This window comes from Gossypium hirsutum, unplaced genomic scaffold (genome assembly GCF_007990345.1).
Source record: "Gossypium hirsutum isolate 1008001.06 unplaced genomic scaffold, Gossypium_hirsutum_v2.1 scaffold_176, whole genome shotgun sequence".
Lineage (NCBI taxonomy): Eukaryota > Viridiplantae > Streptophyta > Magnoliopsida > Malvales > Malvaceae > Gossypium > Gossypium hirsutum.
In genome coordinates this window covers 1,122-21,541 of record NW_024402855.1, presented here as the reverse complement: position 1 = coordinate 21,541, position 20,420 = coordinate 1,122, and the positions used below count along the sequence as shown (strand labels likewise).

Below are 20,420 nucleotides of genomic sequence, written 5' to 3'. Positions count from 1 at the left end.
AAAATAAATTTACATGATTAATTGAGTGAGTTGTTAGATCCATCAAGAGAAATAACGATTGAATTTAAACGGCCACGCAATTGAGGTCGTTGATTCAAATCAGATTCTTCTATTTGTCAATGAATAATATGAATTCAAACATCAATTCACTTGTATTCCACTTTATAATTAATAATATGTACCAATGAATACGTAAAAAGGAAACTATAAATACTTTTGGCATTTCAGTTTGTACAATATGAGATTGGGGGCAGAGTAGCTTTTATCAGCTCCTACCACGGGACTAGATTACATTTTTCTTCCCCTCCTATCACTATAAATAATGCTGATGAGAAATGACCATATCTATGGATTAGTGGTGTCAGATTAAAATCCAACACGAATTTGTTTATTTTTTTGTTTCGAAATTTTTTTATATATTTAAAAGATTATATCTTATACTCATGTCCAAATATATATCGGACATTAAGGGGCATGGATGTTACAATGAAAGGGCACCGATTCTAAGTACTGGCGCTGGATACGGTGCCTTACTCCTGTAAAAATTGGAAGTCAGGATTCTCAGTAAGTTCAGCACTGGGTTTAACATCAGCAAAATCTTGTACTTTCATGGAATCAGTGATGTCCTCCACTAAGAAAGGAATGCTGCATTCAGACAGTATAAGCAATAATTAGGACTCTGAACCACATTAACCTCAATAAAAAAAGAAAAAAAAAGCTATAGTTTTTCAACTTTGGTTGAAGTTATCTTACCTAGAATCTTCATCCAATAAAAAGGAGCTGCTATCATTTTCGGAGTCATCTGTCATAAGAAGTTTCATGCTGGACATGACCTGGGCAAGAATGAAGAGGTTTAATTAACATATGAAAAGAGAAAAAAATGTAGAGTTGAAATTTGTGCAATTTGTTGTGGCAGACTTACATCTGCCGAAACACTTTCATTGTTGTTACCATCACTGTAAAGAGTACATAATTTATAAAATTGTTGAACACTCAGAACCTGGTGATTTAGGACACATAATAATGTAAGAAGCAGAATATAGATGTATATATTGAACAAAATTTTGAAATTCTGAAGAATTCCATATTGTTAAAGCAGTGTTATAAAGAGACTTACAGTGCAAAGGTCATTTGTAATTTCGTCATACGAAATTTTGGACTTTTCAGGCATAACCTGACAATACAATACACAAACAGTTGTTCAAATTAGAGAAACTAAAGAAAACTACATGATGGAACTGAGAGCAAGGGATGGTAGCTACCAAAATTAACAAAGATATTTGCACAAGTAGATACTTTTAATATATATATAAAGGCATAATGATAAATTTAACCCTTCACGTTTACATTTTTTGTCAATTTAGCTCTTATTCCTTTTTAGCTAAATTTTGCCATCAACTTTTCAAAAAATAATCAAATCGGTTTTATAATGTAAATGTTGATTAAAACATTAATTTTCTTAACCATGTTGGCATGGTAATCTACGTGGCAGCCCACAAATACTTAATGCTGACATAACACTATTTGTTTATATGCCATGTCAACAAACAATTTAATAATTGCAAAAATATTAAAAAATATATATAATAACTAAAAGTTAAAAAAAAATCAAAATTAGCATGAAGTATATGTGGATTACCATACGGGCTGCCATGTCTAAAAAATTAACATTTTAGTCAATATTTTCATTAAAAAAATAACCATTCAACTTTTTTTTTAGGTTGAGGGTCAAATTGACAAAAAATGCAAACGTTATGGGCCATATTTGTTATTATGGCTATAAAAAAATAGCATCAAATGAGAATGACATGTATAAATGCATCAAACCAAAAGAGTAGAAATAATTTAATGCAACAAAGTTCTAACTTGGAAACATGAACAACTGAAGAAACATACCAAGAATCCAACTGCTTGCCTAGTGTGCTTAAGTTCATCCCATGCTGAGCCAGCATACTGTAGTAAGAGGATTCACCAAAGACAACTATGAAACCTTAAAACTAAAAACTTTGCTTGGTAGTATGTGAAAATGACACTTTTTTCAACATTCATTAGTCAGAACTAAAGAAACTACCTCTTCTTTTGCTTCAGTACACCATTTTTCCAAGGAATCTAAGCCAGACTTCACATACTCACCATTGCTAAATGTTGAACACTCTTTCTGCTGAAGAAGGCTGTATCATAACATTACATTTTGAAAATAGCACTTATTATATTATCTACAGTAATAGGAAATAAAGATGAAATAGTGATTTACCTATTAAAAATCTGTACATTCATATATGCAAAATTTTGAGTGAAAATCTTCTGAACAAGTATTGGAGGCACCTAAAATAAACCATACCACAAGCTCAGGGTTCATAAAAAAAAATATGGAAAAACTCCACTTTAATATCATCAGAATTGGAAATTACGTACAAAATTATCTTTTAATGTGCTTAGAAACTGGTTTAGGCACTCAATAATGCTCTGCCAGTGACTAGCTGGAGAAGTATCATCTTTTGATTCTTCAAAAGTCTTAGGAACCTGATATGTGAAAGCAAGTTAAAGTAAATTAATATTGAAACATCCAGTTTCAGTTTATCACAAGAAAGCACATCTAACAAGTTCAATGAAAGCAGCACAGCCAACTTATAATGTGCAAGGCACTATACAACGAGAGGAGATGGTTTCAAAAAATAAGCCTGCAGAAAGATCAAAATGCTTTCTCCTGTCTAGGTTAAAATTTGCCATTAGTCATTGTACTTATATTTGGTCATTTTCAGTTCCTATACTTTTAGAATTGTAAAATTTTAGTCTTCACCAAATGGTACAGATTAAATTGATTAAATTAAGTTTTGCTTTTTTTCAAAATTTGAAGCGACAAACATATTACACGTGTAATTTCATGTCAGCTTCTTATTTTCACATATTACTAAAAAAAAACAGTTAAGAGATTTAATTATTGACATTTGTATTAAGATTAAAATTTTGAAACTTGAGAAATATAACGACTAAAAATGATCCAGTTAGAGAATATAGACTAAATCTACAACTTTATGCATAATAGACTAATAGCAGAATTCAACTAAACAGATTTAATTGCTATCATTTGGTCAGGACTAAAATTTAAAAATTAGAAAAGTATAGACTAAAATTGATCAAATTAAAGTACAGGTACTAAATCAATAATTTAGCCAAAGTACATGGTCTAATAACAGAATTCAACCTATCAACTAACATAATTTTAAAAGTAAACAAAATAAATGCATAGCTCCTTATACCTGAATACAAGAAGAAACATGTCGTGACAATTCCTTTTTCAATTTGTCCCTAATGATTCCAAAGATCTTTTCTACATATGCTGTGAGTTGCTGCTTAAAAAGCAGAGCTGGATATTTGGCCTCAACTAGTTGCACTACACCAACCGGTAAATTGGCAGAAGATGAACGAAAACTCTGAGAAAGAACAAAATGTCACATAATTTTCCTTCAAAAGCTCTAGAATAATTAGAGCTGTAAATGATGAACAATTCATGAACAATTTGGTTTTTGTTCGTTTATTAAACTAAATAAATGAATATGAACAAGATTTTGAGGCTCGTTTATTAAACAAACCAAACACAAACAAAGCTTGTTCAGTTCATTTATGTTCATGAAGAAGCTCGTTTATGTTCGTTTAAAGCTCATTTAATAAATAATTTAAATCTTATTTATTGTTCCATTAGTATATAATAATAAATTTATTATGGTTTGTGTGCTTATTTTATATTTATTATAATTATTAATATTTATATTTGACTATTTTATGTCTAAAAAATAATATATATGTTTATTTGTTGTTTGTTTGTTTATTATTCATGAGCATTGTTCGTGAACAAGTTCAATTATATGTTCATGAACATGTTTGTTTAATGTTCACGAATATGTTCGTTTAACTTAAACAAACGAAAATGAATGCACATACTTCTAAATGAACGAACATGAAAAAAAATTTTGAAATAAACAAACAAACAAACATGAACAGAGGTCTGTTCGTTCAAGCTCAGTTCATTTACAGCCAAAAGATTAATTCAAGAAAATATCGATAATAATCATATCACAAGAGTTTTAAAAGAAGTAGGGTTCTTTCTTTTTCTAGTGATATGTTAAAGAAGAGTTATAGATTTTTAAATCATGAGCACTTCATGCAAACAAATTAGGCAGAATGTTAATGAAATATCTTAATACCTGGGTCATTCTTGAAAATATTGATGTTGCAGCAGGTTTATCAGCACTTGAACCAGAGGATTTCAAACTACGTTGAAGCAAAAACAGCAATGCACAAGTGTTGGACAGCCAATAAGCCATGTGGTCATTGTTGTCCTGGTCCTGAAAAATATCACAAAGCATTGAACAAACTACAAATCTCAACTTTCTACACTAGCTTTTTTGTACTAAATATTGAGGACTATGATTTGAGATTATAGTAAACAGGAGCTTTTTGGTAATAAACAAGTCACCTCTAGTGCAGATCCAATCATTTCAATAAGACGGTCAAATACACTTGTCTTTTCTGCTTCAAATGATTTCCAGTGGAGAAGGCATTTGTATATTGTAAATGCTGCTACAGGCTTTTCTTGACTGAATCCAAGATTCTGTGACACACATTTGAGTAGAGTATCTACATTTTCCTGTGGATAGGTGATACACAATCACAATTAGCCCCTAAAAACTTCATCTGATTCATATACTAGAACGAAAAACTAGAAAAGGGAAAATCATATTATGTGAGTTAATACTTGTTGCCTTCCATTTTGTGAACTTGTTTTACTATCTTCTCTACCCAAACTTTTTTTTGATGAACCAGGACTCATTTGTGCCTATCACAAAGAACTTTCCATCTCAGGATGATAGAATCATCAAAGAACCAAGTATACAGTCACTCATTCCTTGCTTACCTGTTGATCATTTTCCAGAGGCTGCAAGATGAAGATAAAGACCAACAAGAAAAAAATAAGGTGAAAATTAATCTAGGGAAAAAAGAACTCAAGAAAGAAAAGGAAAACATGTTTAAAGAAAGCTTACTGCGGATGTTGCAGCTGTCTCTGACGTTTTTGAATTAGATGCACTCAACAATGCTTGCTGTCGCAAAATCTGGTCTTCAGTTTCTATGTCCAAAATCTTCTCTTCAAGCCTGTTAAAAGATACAGACAATCTGGAATCAAAGAATGAAAAATCCTATTGACAAACATTCATACAGCGATAAAAACATCAAACATATAAACCTCTGCATTGCTGTTTTTAGCTCAATTATCTTTGACTCTGCCTCCATAGCATGCTTGCTTGTTTCTTCATATTTCTTCTCAGTTTCCTCAATTTTCTGTTCTAATGAACTTACCAGAGCCTGCAACGACATTGTGGCAAACAAGATCTCAAGAAACAGAAAGACAAACCTAAGCTCTCATTCAGAGGAACATATGTCTAACAATACCTTCAGCCGTTCATTTTCTGCTGTAAGTTTCTTTGTCAATTCGTCACTAGTAACAGGGATCCCCTGAGTCGTAGGAACTTGTTCAGAAGTGCTGCTTGCAGCTGCACTTTCCTTAAGTGGCAATTCTTTTGTTTCCTAAAACTCAAGTTGCATAAGGGAAGCCTTTAGTCAAACCTAAGGTCTTATTCAGAAGCCAAAAATGTGTATAATAATACCTTCAGCCCTTCATTCTCAGCAGCAGGTTTTTTCACCAATACATCATTAGTAACAGGAACCTCCTGAGTCACAGCAATGTTTTTTGCAGTTTGACCTTCCTTGTTTTGCATTTCTTTTGTTTCCTTCAACTCAAGTTGCGTCATCTCCAAAGCAGATTGTAACCTTGCAATTTCTTGGTTTTTGGATTCCTCAAGCTCAGCCTGCCCTAATAAATTAATCTGTTAGGAACAAGAAAAATACCAAATTGCAGTAATCCTGCTAATGGTTGTTATCCTTTATAGCATGTTTACCATGAGAAATTAAGTAGAAATGGACTAATTCTACCAAAGGTAACTTGTACATAAGCATTATTGGTAGCCTTCTAATGATACCAAGAAAATGCATCTGCTATCCTAACCTATAAGCAAACCAAGGGCACTATAATTTAGTCCGGAAAAGGGAAAACATCACCCAGACCATAAATAAAATGGAAAGCATAAGAAATTCTCCATAAACAAATTCGCATAATAGTTTATTACTAATCAGATATTCAGGCTATTTTTGAATTGACATAGAATCTTAGGACATATATGTTAAGCAATATGTAGATATGTGAATCATTGGAAGATTTGATAGCTGATTATTAGGGATTATATTTTTTTCCTTATAAGATAGTCTCTAAACATGTATATTTATGTGCTATGAAACACGGACACATAATACGAGTATAACATGATATGGACACGACGATACGATAATTTCAAAAAGATGAGGATATGAGTAAGGCATGACACGACAATAAAAATATTTTTATCTATATTTTTATGTTAAAATATTTCATTTGTTTACCACCTTGTTGTTAAAATAATAATAGCATTTTTTAATTTAATTTAATCTTAATTAATTAAAATATTTGAAGTTAAAATTTTATAAATTAAATGTTATTTGTAATAGTTTCTAAAACTCAAAGTATAACTTGTGCTAAATAACCCAAATATATTATAATAAATAACTGAAGCCCATCCTAAAAAACCAAATGGGGTGTTTGGTAAAATAGAATTTTGGGTCTTTTTTAGTTGATCTAGGCACAAATAGAGGATTGGGTAATCGAACCTTCTAATTGTAGTATTCGGTAAATAGAGGTTTACAAAAACTTGTTAAGTTAAAACTTCCAAAACAAAAAAAAATGCTATGATGAACAACTTTTTTCACAACTGATTAGGAATGTGATACATAGAATGACATATTTGATCATGCTTGCTAAAAAATTATTCATTTTGCCACATGCTTGCTCAAAAATTATTCCATTTGCCACATGTATCTATTTTTTGAATATTTATGTACTCTTAATTTATTTTCAATTTACTTGTGTAAAATGATTTCTTATGCAACTTTATCATAATTGAAATGTGTTACTTGACAAATTTATTTAGAGTGTAACATAATTATCACTAATTTACGTACTAAGAATATGACATAATTATCACTAAGAATATAGTTTACAATTATATTGATACACTATTAATATTTATCAATTTCCACAATGTTAATATTTGCAAATAAGAAATTTAAGAAATTTGTTTATTTAAATTTTTAAAAATATTCACTAATTAATTTCCGTAATAGATGTTTTAATTCCTTGATAATTATGTTTTATTTCAATAATTTCACCCAATAAAAACTAAAGTATTACAAACAAATAAATATGTAATAATAAAATGTGTCAATCCTTTATTTGTCATTTTTACACATATCAACTTTTAGCTTTCAGGTAAATTTTGCCAAACATTTTTAAATAAACAGTTAATAGAATCAATTGGACAAATTAATTAATAGAACCAATTGGTCAAACTAACCACTGTAATCAACAATCAATTATCAGCTAATTGCTAAATATGACCAAAGCTTGAATTCAAAAAAACAACCAAAGCTCAACAACTAAAAAAAAACTCTACCAAAAAAAAATTATATCACTTCATCAAAGCGATGAGTTCAATACACCAAAAAATTAACGCTAGAGACACTTGTTTCTTTCTACCACCACAAGTCCTCTTCCTCCTTTTTCTCATTCATCAATCGACTACTTCTTTTTCATCGCTTATTGACCGCCAACTGTCCGTGTTCGTTTGTATCCATTTTTGGACTAGTGTCTTGATCGTGCCAAGACCAAGTCCAATTTTTTTTTCTTTGATGTATTTCAATATGTGTCGTACATATCCGGGCGTATCCGTGATATGTTTGTGTCAAACACCCGTACGACACCAATACGAGAGGGGAAGAGTAGTGTCGGTGCTTCATAGTTTGTGTTAGAGTATGCCCAAAGAGCAATAATGAGATAGTTGTAATTACATACTCATTTTACCTTTTTATTAATATAAGACATTCCCATTATTATTTAAGTTTCTTTTTTTGTGCGTATAAATAAACTTATCAATAATAAATTTTCTTAAAAGATCGTTAATCAAATATTATTGTAAGATTGAACAATAATAATGAATTGAGACTAATGTGTAGTTGATTGATGATAAAGTATTGTCATTGAAATAGGGATGTCAAAATCAATACATGAGTGTGTTAGAGAACAACATACTAGACTGACCCGTCATGAGTATGTTTTTTGGATTATTATGAAATAGTCACAAACATTACTTATAATGATAATTATGTATATGATCCTCAAACTTGAGATCATTATTTTCCCCACATCATGAATCGTATATTTTGATACAGTCAAACGTCTACTGTAATAGATTATACTATAAAGACTAATATTGAATATACTACAATCCATGTAGTGTGATATGATTGATTAAAATAGGATTTATTCCTCCTATATCATTGGAGTAATATCTTATTCTATTTGATAGAGTGAGACTAGAAATGTATGGTAATACTCAAATAAGTTAATATGAAAAATTCCCATTTTTTTATAGTAATCTACCTAGACTATCAAGAAATATGGTATTGGATTATACAAGTGTGATGATATCATGACTTGTGTCCAATCTAGATATAAGAAAAAAAAGATATGATGCATGAAAAGTTTATCACAGAAAGGTTATGTCGAATCACGGTTTCTTGTAACTTGAGTGACAATAATGCATTGCTAGACGTCACTCATTACTTGTAACATTAGAAATGTTCTAGTATTACTACTAATATTATAAGAACCTATAGGGTCACACCTTATTATTAAAGCAAACAGAATTCACGCCAATGGAATGGGCATATACTTTCCTAAATACAACTATGGTGGATAAGTATCACATGACGGACAGAATCGTCCGGCGAACAATAGTTCCTGGTGAATAGTATTGCATGGCAGACAAAATAACCTGGCAATAGAATTACTGGGCAAATGGGATTATTTGGCGGATACGATTCGCAACATCTTTTCAGAGTTAATATTTGTGAAAGTTAATATTCTTTTGGAAGGAATATAATTTAAATATCTTTCATGATTTTCTTTAAAAAGTAAAAGGGAAATTATTCCGTTTTTAATACACATGATATTAATAAAAGGAATACAATCCAAGATTATGTAGAAGAGTGTAAGAAAAATCAAATTAGGTCTAGCAGCCGAAAAGTTTGTATTCTCTCTAAAAAAGTTAAAAGAGTTTTGTTGTTCGTGCTTAACTGGGTGGGCCACGTAGTGGCCGAGACACTTTGTTACGGCTAGGATTGATATCGCAAAAAGGAATCCAACCAACAACCTTCTTACTCACAGTTCTTCAATTTTGAAAAGGTATATATTCAACCCTATTTCAACCCGACTCGTTTATGGTACATGGATCGTGGTTGACAATCGTCGAAATAATTTTTTCGTGGTATCATGGCCTCTTGGCTCGATTTAGTGAGTTCACATTTTGTTATTTTAAACGAGAATCATTTGAGTATTTCATGGGTTCGTGTACATGGCCAACACAAGCAGGTGTACCATCATCTCCACAGAAAATCTACAACTTTCGACGGCTGGAGGGCTTGCACGTGAGGCTCATGCACCACATAAAGGTTTGCAACTTTGCTTCACGCGTCGGCATGCCTAGGTGTGTAGAGTGTTGTCTCACCTTCGGCTTTCGTCCCCGATGTTGACTCCCTTGTCTGACCTTAGCCTAGTGATCGGTTGCTTGATCAAATGAGGTTTCATGGGTCATTTGGTTATTTTTGGGGTTTCACACTATTTTGGTTCTATTTTTTTTGCTTATTTCGAGATTAATTTGAGTTGATTAATCATCATTTGGACTAGTTTCATTATTTTTTGTTTGTGCTGTTCAAAATTTTTTGAATTACAGTTGAATTTTATCTAGAAATCTATTTGTTCTTCGTAAGTGTTAAGTTTTCTTAAGAAGAGATATGATGATTGACTCTAGATTGGCTGCGAGTAAGATGATTCCGGTTATGTCTAAAATTAGAGAGCACAAAGTCAATGGATACAATTATTTTGAATGTAGTAAGACGGTTCAGATCTACTTGAGAAGTATTGACAAGCATGATCACCTGACCAATAACCCACCCACTGATGAGACACGGAAAACATAGGTAAGAGATGATGCCAAACTATTTTTGTAGATTCGCAATTCTATTGACAGTGAAGTAATTGCTTTGATTAATCATTGCGAATTTGTTAAAAAACTAGTGGAGTATCTGGATTTTTTATGTTTCGAGAAATGAAATATCTCATATGTATGAAGTGTTCCAAGTGTTTTATCGTCTGGAGAAGCAGAATAAATCTCTGAGAGCTTACTTAATCGACTTTAAGAGAGTGTATGAAGAACCCAATGGGAACAAATGATGTTTATGAGTTTTCTCTTTGGTCATTTTCCAGAGTTTGAGGCTACCAGATCCCAAAACACACATTTTGCTCGGACTCAGTAATGTATGGTGGGTCACGGTAATAAGACATAAGGATCAACTACTCGTGACAAACATGGTGGTAGTCACAAAACAAGGTGTGGTGTGTTATTATTGTCATGAGTCTGTCTAAAGCTTCAGACTTAGGCTAGGAGAGCATAGTCACCACATTTTGCAGCAATAAGTACTATGACCATTTCACTATCTGGAAAATTTACTCCTATCACTTCTATTTTTGAGTCAGGTAACTCCACTAAGTGGCTCATTTCTTCATCATCCAATTGAATCATTGATTCTAGTGCTATAGATCACATGATGGATAATACAAATATCTTTTTAACCTACATAAAAATACTTCTAAAGTTGTTCTAGCTAATGGGTCCAATTCTCATGTTCTTGGATCTAGCATCGTTATCCTACATCATCTATTTCTATCATTTATGCGTTAAACATAATCGACTTTTCTTCCAACTTATTGATTGCTAGTAAGCTTACTTGTGCCCTTAATAGTTGTCTTATTCTTTCCAAATCATTCTCTCTTTCAGGATCTTACGAAAAACAGATTATTGGTAGAGGTCATGAGTTTGGAGGTATTTTATCTTCCTGATACATAAATGTTGAGAGCTATTGCTTGCTCTAGTATGCAATGTCCCTTTGAGGTCATTATTGGTTAGGTCGTCCCTCAATTTCTAGAATCAATAAAAGAGTTGAGTTTCTTTTGAGTTAGTCCATTATGATGTTTAGGGTTCGTGTCCTACTACTTTAAAGTCTGAGTTTCATTATTTTTTTGGACAATCATTCATGCGTAACTTGGTTATGTTTAATGAAAAATCGTTGTGATTTATTTTGGTAAAAGGACCCCTTTGATCCTTCTCAATTTTAAAATTTAACAAATTGGTCACTCTTAAAAAAATTAGATCAACTAAGGATAATTAAGCACAATATTAATGTTTTTTTTGTCAATTGTACATAATTTTGTTTGGTATAATAATAAAATTAACCTTTGATGTCTACATATTTTGTCATTTTGGTCTTAATTCTACAAAATTCAATAAATTCAACATTAACATTTACACATTTATACAAATGTTGCGGGATAAATTTGTTAAATTAAGACTAAATTGACAGAATGTGTAAACTTTGATGGCTAAATATATTATTATACTAATCAAAATCATGTACAATTGATGAAAAACATTAATGTCATGATTAATTATCCTTAGTTGCTCACTTTTGAAATTGAAAATGATTAAATTGTTTTGATTTTTTTGAGAGGGACTGTAGAGGTCTTTTTACCCTTTACTTTGTATCTTTTGTGCCTCTTGTACTGAAATTAAAACTCAATTTAATGTTTTTTTTTTCTTATTTTGCGAAGTGATAATATAAAATACATTTTATGCTATGCTTTCCATGTTTATGACTTAAAATGGTATTACTCATCAACCCTTTTCTGTTGCTACTCTATTCTAGAATAGAGTGGCTAAAAGAAAAAAAAAATAGACATTTTCTTGAATTGGCCAAAAGCTCTCCTTTTTTAGATAAGTGTTTTTAGATTATTATATAAGTCACAATATTTCTTATAGTGATAATTATATGTATAATCCTTAGATTTGAGATCATCAAAGTCCCAACATTGTTTCTTGGATTGGCCACACTTTGTATAGTAAGATTTGAGTTATTAAGATAGGATTTGTCCCTCTTGCATAATAGAAGTAATATCTCATATAACATCTTTGAAAACCCCGTGATCATAATGGAATAATTTTGAACAATTATGAGTCAAATTTGTATGAATAAATAAAATGTTAATTATAAGCGTTAGTGGAAAAGGTAATATGATACGGGAGAAAATTTAAAAGAATGATTTATTAAAAAAATTAATTTGGGATATAAATTAAATTGTAAAGTTTTACAAAATGTTAGGTCAAAGTGAGAAATTTATAGTAAAAAATGATTAAATTGAATTAATAGTGAGATGTGTGAGGACATGAAAAACAATTTTACCAAGAGTTAGTAGACAATGATGATGGATTGATTTTTCTTAATGGATAAGTAATAAAAATCTTATTATTTTATTTTATTTCTATTATGTTTTTATTATTATATTGGTGATATTTTAAAAGAAAGATGGAAAAGATTCATCATCTTTCTCCATCTCTTTCACGTCACCACCGTAGAGAAGAAGAAAAAACATTTCATTCCTTTACAAATTGATCCTCCATCTCTATTAAAGACCCTTCCAAGCTTAAAACCATCAACTTTCTTTAGAAAAACTATAACCTAGAAAGCTTAGATTTTTTTAATAGAAGGAAAGTGTTCATACTTGAAGAGAGAAATCTAGATAATGTGAAGAACTAAAGTTTTAAGTTAAGATCTTCATTATTTAGTGATAGTTTTATGTCTATTTTGATTATTTGAACATGAAAATGTTGTGGATAAAGAATATAAATTTTTCATATTTTATGATATTGATGTGAAATGAAGAGAAAGAGAAGGAATAAGATAGGAGTGTAGACAAGGGGAAACAAGTAGACAAAGCTTGAAGGAAGTCTAATTTAGCTAAATTTGTAAGTACGGTAGAATTCTTTCTTACCTAATTAGATTTTATTAAAATGATAAATTAAAGAGCATGCTAATGTTACGAGTTAAGTACTTGTAACTTAGTAAATGTGTGAATGATTCAAGAAAATAGGAAATGTTGCGGTTATTATTGATATGATTAAATGTGTAGAAAAAAGAACTAAATTGTAAAATGTTAAAAAAGTTATGTGGCTGTGAAAATATGAAACTTAATTGTGCTTGTGATGAATATTGATTTTATAATAATGTAAAAGCTATTGTAGACAAGTTCTGAACTTGTGAGATATATGGCTTGTCATTAGGAATATCATAGCACACTTGTGAATTTAGTACTCTGGTGCTCCTGAAACTAGCACTTCGGTGCTCTTAAATTTAGCACTTACATGCTCTTGTATTTGTGATTTCATTTTGTTTATCCTTTTTGTTCACTTGAGTCTACAATGGGCGAAATTGAGTGATACATGAACAATGCATGAATGATTACAGTATGCTAAGTGAAAAAGAATGTCGACTAATCTTGTTGCTATTGTGTACTTTATTTACGACTAATTACTATGATCATGTTAAGATAGTTAATTAAACTTAGTGGTAACGTTTGAATTCTCTATTACTTATCAAGCTTTTACAAGCTTAATGTGTTGTTTTAAACGTGTAGGTAAAGATTGTTTTGAAGGCAAATTTTGAAGTGACTCTCCCCATCCTTATCTCATCATCAAGCAAGGAGTGAAGAGTATGAAGCTTAAATATTGGTAATAAGGTGGCATGTAAATAGGATTAGAACCATATGAATTTTTGTTGTAAAGTAACTAATTGGTTCAATAACTATGTCACGCATGCTTAATGTCATTTTGGCACCTTGGGATAATTTTCTTTGAACGGATATACTCATGTTTTTTGTGACCATTTATCACTTATGACTAGCTCTTTTATTACATTTTCGGACTCTATTTCAATTCCTAAAACTTTTAGGGAAGCTTTGTCCCATCCTGGCTGGCGTGATGCAATGATATAAGAGATGACTGCTTTAGATGGTAATAGTACTTGAGAATTGGTGGATTTGTTTTCTGGAAAGAAGGCTATTGGATGTAAATAGGTTTTTGAAGTTAAAGTTAATCCTGATGCAGATTGGGCAGGATCAGAGATGGATATAAGGTCAACTACAGATTATTGTGTTTTTGTTGGAGGGAATCTAAGTTTTTGGAAAAATAAGAAGCAAAGTGTAGTATCACAGTCAAGTGTAGAATCTGAATACAAAACTCGACACAATATAAATGTGAGGTTATGTGGTTACAACAGTTATTGAATGAACTTGGCTCTCATATGTCGTTACCAGCAAAACTATAGTGTGACAGTCAAGTTGCTCTTCATATATTTTCCAATCCAGTGTTTCATGAACAAACCAAGCTTGTTAAAATCAACTGTCATTATTCATGAGAAGATTCAACAAAAATTTATATCAACAGGCTATGTCAGAAACAAGAGATCAATTAAGAGATCTTTACAAAAAGTGGATCTCGAATTGATTATATTTGTAGCAATCTGGGAATGATTAATATCTATGCTCCAACTCGAGAGGGAGTGTTAAGGAATGTGTAGTTATGTGAATCATAAGAAGATTAGATAGTTGATTATTAGGGATTAGATTTTGTTCACTTTCATTTGCTTTCCTTATAGAGTAGGCTCTAAACCTGTTTATCTATTGTACCGTTTGATGGAATGTAGAAGATAGAAAATTCATTATCTCATTCTCCTCATGTTCGATTATTTCGTTTCAGTATTTTATTTTAATATATATGGAAAAGTTATAAACTCATCTACTTCTAGTAAAGTAATCAAGAAAAGACCTACCCTCAATTTTTTCTCCAACTGCAAGCTGCTTGTAAGTTCTTTAACTTGCTTTTCCAGCTTATCCTTGGCGTCTTGGAGTGCACCAGTTTCCTTGGCAGCCTGCAGACAGACAAGGTGTAATCGATTTACATAATCAATCCCCTACTATCACCTTAGAGATGAGACTAACAAAAGATCACATCAAACAAATGAATTGTTTTCCTCTGGCAGGAATGGAAGAAAACTAGGATTACAAGAGATGACATTATATTATAATACCAACTAATGCAAGCAACATAAGCGCAAAAGATAGAATTAGTATCCCATTTCTCAATAACTGCTGTTAGTAGGGGTTTGTTCTAGATATTCCTTCGTTCTATAATTAATCAAAACGAGCAAAAATTACATTAATATTCACATACAATAGCATACTTTCGGGAATATCATCATCTATCAAGAAATTTTGTTGAAAACAAGATTAGATCAATAGCTTCAGCAAATTAAAGGAAAAAAAGAAATAAAGAAATGACAAATTCACCATTCTTAGCTTCACTAATTCTCCAAATGCATTGCTTCCTCTCACGGCACATTGTATGATAAGTGCTGCTTCCTTTAACCGACGATAACGAAGGTTGGCCAATTTTCGTCGACAATGAGTCTGTAGTAGACAAGAACTAACATAGCTTCAGAATCCAAACAGAAATCATAACAAAAATTGCAGCTGGGAATTGCGATATAAAAAACATCAGCATGATTTCTTTTGTTAAATTAACCAACATCAATATTTAATGCAAGACAACTAAGATAACACAGAAAGGCTGTTTTTTTTATTGGAAATAGTTAAACCTAGAACCTCCTTTAGCGCAATCCTACTATTTACAACCTAGGGCACACCAGAGGTTGCTTTGGCTTTTTAGAACTAATAAGAGGGAATGCTAGACTTTCTTTTCCCTTTTGATTTTACTTTTATAGGCAAAACCTAGGTCCAGAATGAGAATGAACTCATTATAGTTTGATCTAGAATAAAGTAAATGCAGGATCTAAGTAATAAGTTCTATTCAACATACTCTCTTATTTCTGAATCCTGTTGACTGGAGATAATAAGGGGAAAATATAAGTTCCACGTGGTTGAATTCTTAGAAACATAGCGTAAAACGAGAAATAAAGAGGAAGGTAGTAGCTATTAATGTTTCCTTGTTTAAAAGAAATTTTTATCTTTACCTGAATTACAGTTGCAGCTACAGTCCGCTTCCTGGACCGAAGCTCATTACGAGCACTAAGGGCACGTAAACTTGCCTGAATGGAAATAGCTGAGAAGCGCAAATTATTGTATGCTTTCCTTTTTAGAAACCTGCGTGCATATTTTTGAATTTTCAAACTAGCAGCTTCCCTCCTCATTCCCTCATACAGATGGCGTGTCATTTGTCCTGCAAGAATGTTAGAGAAAACAAAAGGAAAGGTATATAAGACTAGATATATTCATCAAACAAAAAATGACAATAGATATACATATAACAGCAGCAACTCCATCTTATGAAACAATCACGTCTGCACATATATGAAACTCTTGTTACCTCTAGAAAAGGCTTGAATTTGTGTGGCAGATGATTTTAGCAAGACAAACTTTTTGCGACACATATATGTACAGGCTCTTCTCTGTATTTTTGTAGCTGACCTTCCCAAAATCTCACCTCGCTGACCATCCAGTTCTGCCATCTGACCAGCCCTAAGAAAAACTTTTGTTTTACCAATCTGCAACAGCAGAAAATCTGTAAGTACAGAATTAAGTGGTACAAGAGCCTAATGGAAGCAAAAAAATAAAATATACTAAATATCAAAACTGATGCAAGAAATGTGTAGTGTGGACATGCATGATATATAGGAACTTCTTAAGAAATAAATGGATTGACAAAAGCTGCCCCAAAGTTTAACTTTAAGAAAATTTATAAATACATCATGTACCTGATAACCAGTGAGGTTACTCTTCTCCAGAATCTTTTTGCAAGCAGCGATATCATCTTTCTTGCCACTGAATAAGTAACTCGTGAATTCTAGTAACATAATTCTAAAGAATAAAAGGTGCACCTAAACAGAAGTAATAATTTTGAACTGCAAGGGATAATCATGAAAAGCTACCTCTTATTTCGAACCTCTGGAGCCAATATGACAAACCGATCTATAAATTCATGAAACAGCTTTCGGGAGGGAAATCCGGCACAACTAATTCTAATTGCCTCCATCACTCCCTGGAATCAAACATGCATAAAAACTAATGGACTTACAGACAGGTTACTTAGGCATTGACCAAAACGTCAAAACTTACCCCACATCGAAGTTGTTGTAGTACATTATTGTTTTCAAATATTGCTGGCTTAAGAGCATTATTTGGCTTTACACAACGAACGTAGTGTGGCTCAGTGGAACTCAAAGTCTCGAGCAAAGATTGGAGTTGTAGCTGTATAAAGCACATGGTATGCATGAGATGAAAGAAAATAGAGGAAGAATATAATCTGCCTTTAACAGACGCACCAAAGCTAAAACAGACCTTGAAGCCAGAACCTATAGAAGAAAACTTTGATGATTTGGAAGATTCCTCAGGTAAAGGAGGAAACAAGCTTGAAACAAAAGAGCACTTTGAAGCAGCCAGTAAGGCTTGATGCTCTGGAACAACATAATCTTTGTTCTTATCCAGGAAAAGCTCGGTTTGGTAAGTCACCTGTAGTAGAAATTCCTTCCACTCAATATTAAGAAGATTTCACAAAAGTAGATTAGAGAATCATAACTGATTATGACTATTTCTAGCGAATGATGAGACCTTATTGGATTTAATGTAACTGATTTAATTATTTATAGAACAAAAATCTGATATCGGTTTCTGTTATCTAGATTCCACATATATGGATTCCTATGCATAGTTTGAGTAGAGTTAGCTAATTGGATTCTTCTTGTTTAATCTTAACCAATTTAGACATGTGTTAGATGTCAAGTTTAACATCGATTTTCAAAGTTGGAGTAAGGAGTAAGGAGTCATAAGCAGCCAAATACCCTATATATTCTCTATATATAGTGGAGAATAACATAGATATTTCCATCAGCCTTATCTTTTATCTTGCTATTTAAGTGCCTCTGTAAGGATGTCCTGGCATAAGGAGATACTTACATCGCCAGCATAATGATAAATGGTGAAGTCAGTGCGCGACAACTTAGGCTTACTGAAGCGTTTATGGTCTTTAAAAGTCTGATAAAGCTTTTGAGCAAATGTCTCATGTGTTGATCTGGGAACATGCTATGGAAATAAAAGGAGTTATAGTTACAACTTCACTGGGTGATTGAAGCAAAAGAAAATCAAACTAGCAACTCTAGGTAAAAACAAATACCATTTATTCTTAAAATAAGTTTATCGTTCATACGTATTCTAATACCTACCAAGCCTCATCAAGAAGAGCTATGATGCCACCAGGTTTCTGTAAGCAGAAAAGTGAAGATTAATAGATAAAAGTAATATTATACATTATGGAAAATTATTCTCCCTCCCTGGTTTCATGAGTTCTGTAGCTTCATTTTCAATATATGCATAAATTATGAACATCAACAAACATAAATGTCAACATAATAATTTGTTTCCAGTGTCTGTAGGATATGATCACTTAGATTCTTTCAATGTTGACATTTCATTTTTAAGAAGTTCGGAAGGCAGTGGCTAACATTTTGAAGTGGATGGAGTATTTATTTCATACGACAATCAATACAAACAAGTGAAGTCTTGTGATGCTATCGTTTTTTCAAATATTTAGAGATTGATGCATAACACAAAAAGAAACCGTAAGATGTATGATCGAACACTGGTTTTGTTCAGTAAAAATAGTTACATGCGTAACTATGATCAAGCATTTAATCATATCTGTTATCTTTGTTTGCTTACATCGAGCTTCTGTATTTTTTGCTCTCTAGTTTGCCAACCACGATTCTGCAATTGCCAATGATAATTAAATCTTGATATGGAATTGTTACAATTGTGTGTTTGAGATTGATAGTTCATCTCATCAAAAGGAGAATAGAACTTTGGAACTCTTCAGAGAGAGACTCTCAGGGTTTTCAGAAATGTTGCTTAAGGTTTTATTATTCCATTTGTTCTTTAAACAAGGACTAATCTTTTCATAAAAGAGGAAACCTATTACCAAAGGAAATAAATCAACTAAAATAAAAAGATAATCAAGAAACCTAAAGAAAGAAATAGAAGTGTTATCTAAGCTTTAATTAATGATTTTAGATTAACAATATTTCCTAAAATAGATTTGGCCCATAACAACATCATAGGATGTGTTGAAAAAGATAACTCAATTAGATTGAATCATTCAAGAGAAGGCTTTAGTTGAAAAAGAAAAACATCATAAGAAGTGTTGAAAATGATATTTCAATTTATTAGATTTAATCATTCTCGTTTTTATCTTGATTTTTCTTTGTACTTATAAAGTATTTATCTTGTTATCTTATGCCCCAAGCCTATCTAAAACAGTCATCTTAAATTATGTCCTACTTTAGTCTACCAAAATTTCTACGTACGTATCACTTTGTACCTACATATAGCTTGGATTTAGTGTTCTTGATCTAGAACAGTTTTTCTACCAATTTTCTTAGATGTTATCAAAGTTAATATTTATTAGTATCATATTTTTACTTCGTTTTTTAACATAAAAATAGAGTGTTACATACAAGCCTTTATTGCTATAGTTCTTTTCTTATTTGACTTATTGGTTTTAAATATTCATTGTCAATCTTTTTTTACCTACAACTTATTCCATAGTGTTAGAGAAAATTCTTATAGCTGTATAAAGCTGATTTATATGGACCATATAAGGATTATTATTCTCTTTCCTTCCTATTAAGCTATATATGCATCTCAAGGTATAAAACAAATATACAATTTTCACCCAAATCAGTTTCGTTCTTCTTCCTCCTTTACTAAATCTCGTTTTTCTAGTATCAAAGTCACTCGGGTCAACTTTTGAGTCCATGTTTTGCTGCTTTAAAACATGAAATGTTTTCATATCACTTTTAAAATGATCGTTAATGTGCACCACCGACACAGGGAGGAGCAAACGAGTCTCCTCAGCTATTAGGGAATTTCCAACGACTAGAAGGCAAGCGCATGAAGCACATGCACCATTGAAATCTTTGCACACCATTGTCACACGATGACGCATGAGGCATGTAGGATGTTACCTGCTCACCAGGCCTCGGCTCTAACGTCAATTCACGATTTGACCCAAGCCCAATGGTTGGGTGTTCAATTGGAGGTGGCACTGATGGCATTTGGTGAGTTTTTGGGGTTTGTTATTGTTCACTATAGTTCGTTATTATTCTAAAGGCTAGTTTTCAATTTACTTGGCTTTGTAGATTATAAGTTTGTGCAATTTGTTTTTGAGGTTATTTGCTATTTCAGGGCTTTTGGAGTTAACGTGTAATTACCAAATTTACAAAGTATAGTGACTGATTTGGAAGTTATAATAAGCAAGATG

General features: G+C 31.8%; 1 protein-coding gene across 1 annotated transcript; it reads right to left on the bottom strand.

Moving 5' to 3' along the window:
* Nucleotides 1-131: 131 nt before the first annotated feature.
* Nucleotides 132-20,214, bottom strand: LOC121226427 (myosin-6). Its single transcript, XM_041110357.1, has 27 exons — nt 20,125-20,214; nt 18,062-18,187; nt 17,447-17,617; nt 17,225-17,356; nt 17,038-17,147; nt 16,864-16,930; nt 16,476-16,653; nt 16,123-16,328; nt 15,440-15,559; nt 14,923-15,021; nt 5,664-5,864; nt 5,449-5,583; nt 5,243-5,361; nt 5,043-5,151; nt 4,916-4,936; nt 4,757-4,837; nt 4,478-4,648; nt 4,206-4,346; nt 3,261-3,434; nt 2,416-2,523; nt 2,255-2,325; nt 2,072-2,171; nt 1,897-1,953; nt 1,118-1,174; nt 923-1,000; nt 754-833; nt 132-645 (listed from the first exon to the last, which is right to left on the bottom strand). The coding sequence occupies exons 1-27, from the start codon at nt 20,212-20,214 to the stop codon at nt 531-533; spliced, it is 3,117 nt and encodes a 1,038-aa protein (XP_040966291.1). The 3' UTR covers nt 132-530.
* Nucleotides 20,215-20,420: the final 206 nt, after the last annotated feature.